Genomic DNA, 2,627 nt, shown 5'->3' on the forward strand with positions numbered 1-2,627 from the left:
GACCACAACTGATCCTGAAATCCAGGATTTTGTAGAGTTGAAGAGACGTAGGACATATCCAGACCCAAAATCATGGCTTGAAGACCCCCATGCAAAACTCAGAGCTCACCTAACCCTTTCACCAAATTGCTAAAAGTCACCCCTACCACTGACCCAGATGTCCCACTCAAAGGTGAATTAGCAACATTTTGCCATCTCCAAACTCAGCCAAGAGTGGGAAGAATGTTTGGGAATAGAATTCTAATGCCAAACAGAAAACAACATTTCATCCCTGCTGGATCAGACTCCGCGATCTGGATAATCATCTACATTGTCCATGTATCTGTTTTTTGCTTTGCGCAACTACACTGACAGGGAACAAGAGGTGGGGTGGAACAGAAAGAGAAGCACAGGGACAGACTAGCTGCTAGGAGTGGTACACAACTTTCTTGGAGCTTGAAAGCACAAACTTGTTTGCATGCAACCATTTGTCTTTTTACAGTTTGTTAATGACTGTAGATGTCCAACAGCTTCTTTTTACTCTCTCCCAACATTCAACTTTGCATGTCATTATTGTTAATTAGAAACAATCAAAAAAGATGTCTTTACATTCAGGATTTTACATACTGCGTAATTTAATTAACCAGCATCATCCAAAAATCCAACTAATTTTATAAAAAGATCCAAATGTGCAATATTATTACAGCTTTCACTAAAACCCTACATGGTAAAATGGACAAATGAATCAGTAGAATCTTGTCACTATTACATTGACATGCAATCATCCTGCCTGATGTCTTTTTCTATAAGACAAACATTCTTCACAGATGGCCTTCTAGATTTGAAGTATTAGCACTTAATGCTGCTTGCATTTATAGAACAGGGACCAATAAAAACTGCAGATTAAATCAGGATAATGAGAACGTAGTGGCCTTTTATTGTGCAAAATAATGCAGGGAGTAAGGAAGGAAATGTCCTTTGTTAAATATTTATCAGTTTGGTCCTAACGATCATAACAATGTTATCAGTAATTACCTCTATAGGGGGGCAACAGCAGGAACTGAACACCAGATCTACAGAGCCACATCACATGCATCTTCCAATATGTAACTCTTTGCTAGAGAATAGTCAGGCAGGATTCTTGGTCTAGAAAAGTAATGTGGTCAAATCACTTAAGAAGTGATTACAAGATTTGGAATACTCATTTCAAAATATAATATACCTAGATGAATGAAACTTGGGGCTCCCTTACCCAAAGTAACAATTCTGTTCTTTATTGTGCAAGATAGTCCTCTATCACCTCTCAGTTACCTGTAAAAAAAGGAATGATATTTTTGTAAGTGTAGAGCAAACAGAAATATTAATAGGAAAAGGAGTGAGTCTTCTTTCAGCTGAGTACACCTTTAGGTTAAAACCTGAGGAAGAAGCAAGTCTTCTGACTTCACACCATCCCTAGACTTAAAATTTGAGAATGAATGTCTTGCATTCAAAAGCCTGTCTAACCTTATCCCAAACTACATAGTTGGTTCAATAAAAGATCTCACCCCAAAAAATCCTTGCCCCTCACATAATTTCTAGACCATCATGGCTACATCACACTTACACTACTATAGACTAGAAACATCTCGTGTTGGTAAACATCCACTTGGTGCGACAGAATTCTGTGCGCGCAAAGAAATCTAGTAACAAAAAAAAAGTCACCTTTTTAATCGGTTGGGTCCTGGATTTTGACATATGCCATTGGCATGAGAAAGGATGGAAAGCATTTTATGGAGAGCCTCCTTTTGTCCTTTCCCCTGAGAACTTAGCCTGAATGTAGCCGAGAATCTAGTCACTAGATACAGGCACACACATGGCACAACCTTATTATAAAGAGCCAGACGATCCCAACAGCAAGAACTGTTATCTTCTTGCTATTAAGCTGTAAACAACTGATACGAGAGGCAAGGATTTCTTTGGCTGAGACAAACCCTGCTATACTGGGCACCTCTACACATTCATTCACGTGCCTTTGCATGAAGTAGTAAATAAAGCTGCTGTGGCAATGCATGGTAGCAAAGGTGAACTTTTTTTCTGCTTAACACAGCATATGCTAATTCTACTGTGCATTAGTATGCTTTTTGCCTTGATGCATAAAACAGTTCACTGAGCATTAAGACAGCTCGTGTAGATGCACCCACTGTCATTAACTCCCCTCGGGGGTGGTCACAAGGAGACAGCACACGGCTAATCACGACGTGGGCGGGAACTACAAACACAGCCTCATGGGCTGAGGCTACCTCCATAAACCCCAATACCCCCCCGCACTGCTCCTGCCAAGCGGCTGCCGAGCCGGACCCCCTACCCAGCCACCTGGGTCTAGCCCCGGGTAGGATCTACCCAGCCCACGGCTCCAGCCAGCGCAGACAGACTCAAAACGCGAGACTACGTCACAATAACCCCAAGAACGCGGCATGGGCGGGGACGCTTCTATTATGACGTACATCACCACGCCCCCACCGGGAGGGAGGGAAAGGAGGCAGGCGCCGCAAGGTACACCGGGATGAGATTTGGCGCTTTTCCTCCGCGAGGCCGTCCACCGGATGTAAGGTCATCATGAACAGCCGGAAGGAAGCGCTGAGGCAGCCGCTTCCGGTGCAGTGGACTCG

The 2,627-nt window shown here is 43.1% G+C and overlaps 1 protein-coding gene and 1 long non-coding RNA gene across 3 annotated transcripts in view; one reads left to right on the forward strand and one right to left on the reverse strand.

The window, feature by feature from the left end:
* Window positions 1-912: 912 nt before the first annotated feature.
* LOC102378537 lies at window positions 913-2,551 on the reverse strand. 2 transcript variants are annotated; one of them, XR_001358246.2, is made up of 3 exons: window positions 2,463-2,551; window positions 1,232-1,290; window positions 913-1,125 (listed from the first exon to the last, which is right to left on the reverse strand). It is a non-coding gene; the product is annotated as an uncharacterized LOC102378537 (long non-coding RNA). The 2 variants fall into 2 exon arrangements; XR_324184.2 differs by lacking the exon at window positions 2,463-2,551 and adding an exon at window positions 2,332-2,453.
* Window positions 2,552-2,574: 23 nt separating this feature from the next.
* The window catches only part of CDKN2AIP (CDKN2A interacting protein), a 7,324-nt gene continuing 7,271 nt past the window's right edge, over window positions 2,575-2,627 (forward strand). The window contains exon 1 of the mRNA XM_025207590.1: window positions 2,575-2,600. Within this exon, the coding sequence (XP_025063375.1) occupies window positions 2,575-2,600 (26 nt within the window). The remainder of the gene's footprint in view (window positions 2,601-2,627) is intronic.

The sequence above is a fragment of the Alligator sinensis genome, unplaced genomic scaffold, assembly GCF_000455745.1.
Source record: "Alligator sinensis unplaced genomic scaffold, ASM45574v1 scaffold354_1, whole genome shotgun sequence".
Classification (NCBI taxonomy): domain Eukaryota; kingdom Metazoa; phylum Chordata; order Crocodylia; family Alligatoridae; genus Alligator; species Alligator sinensis.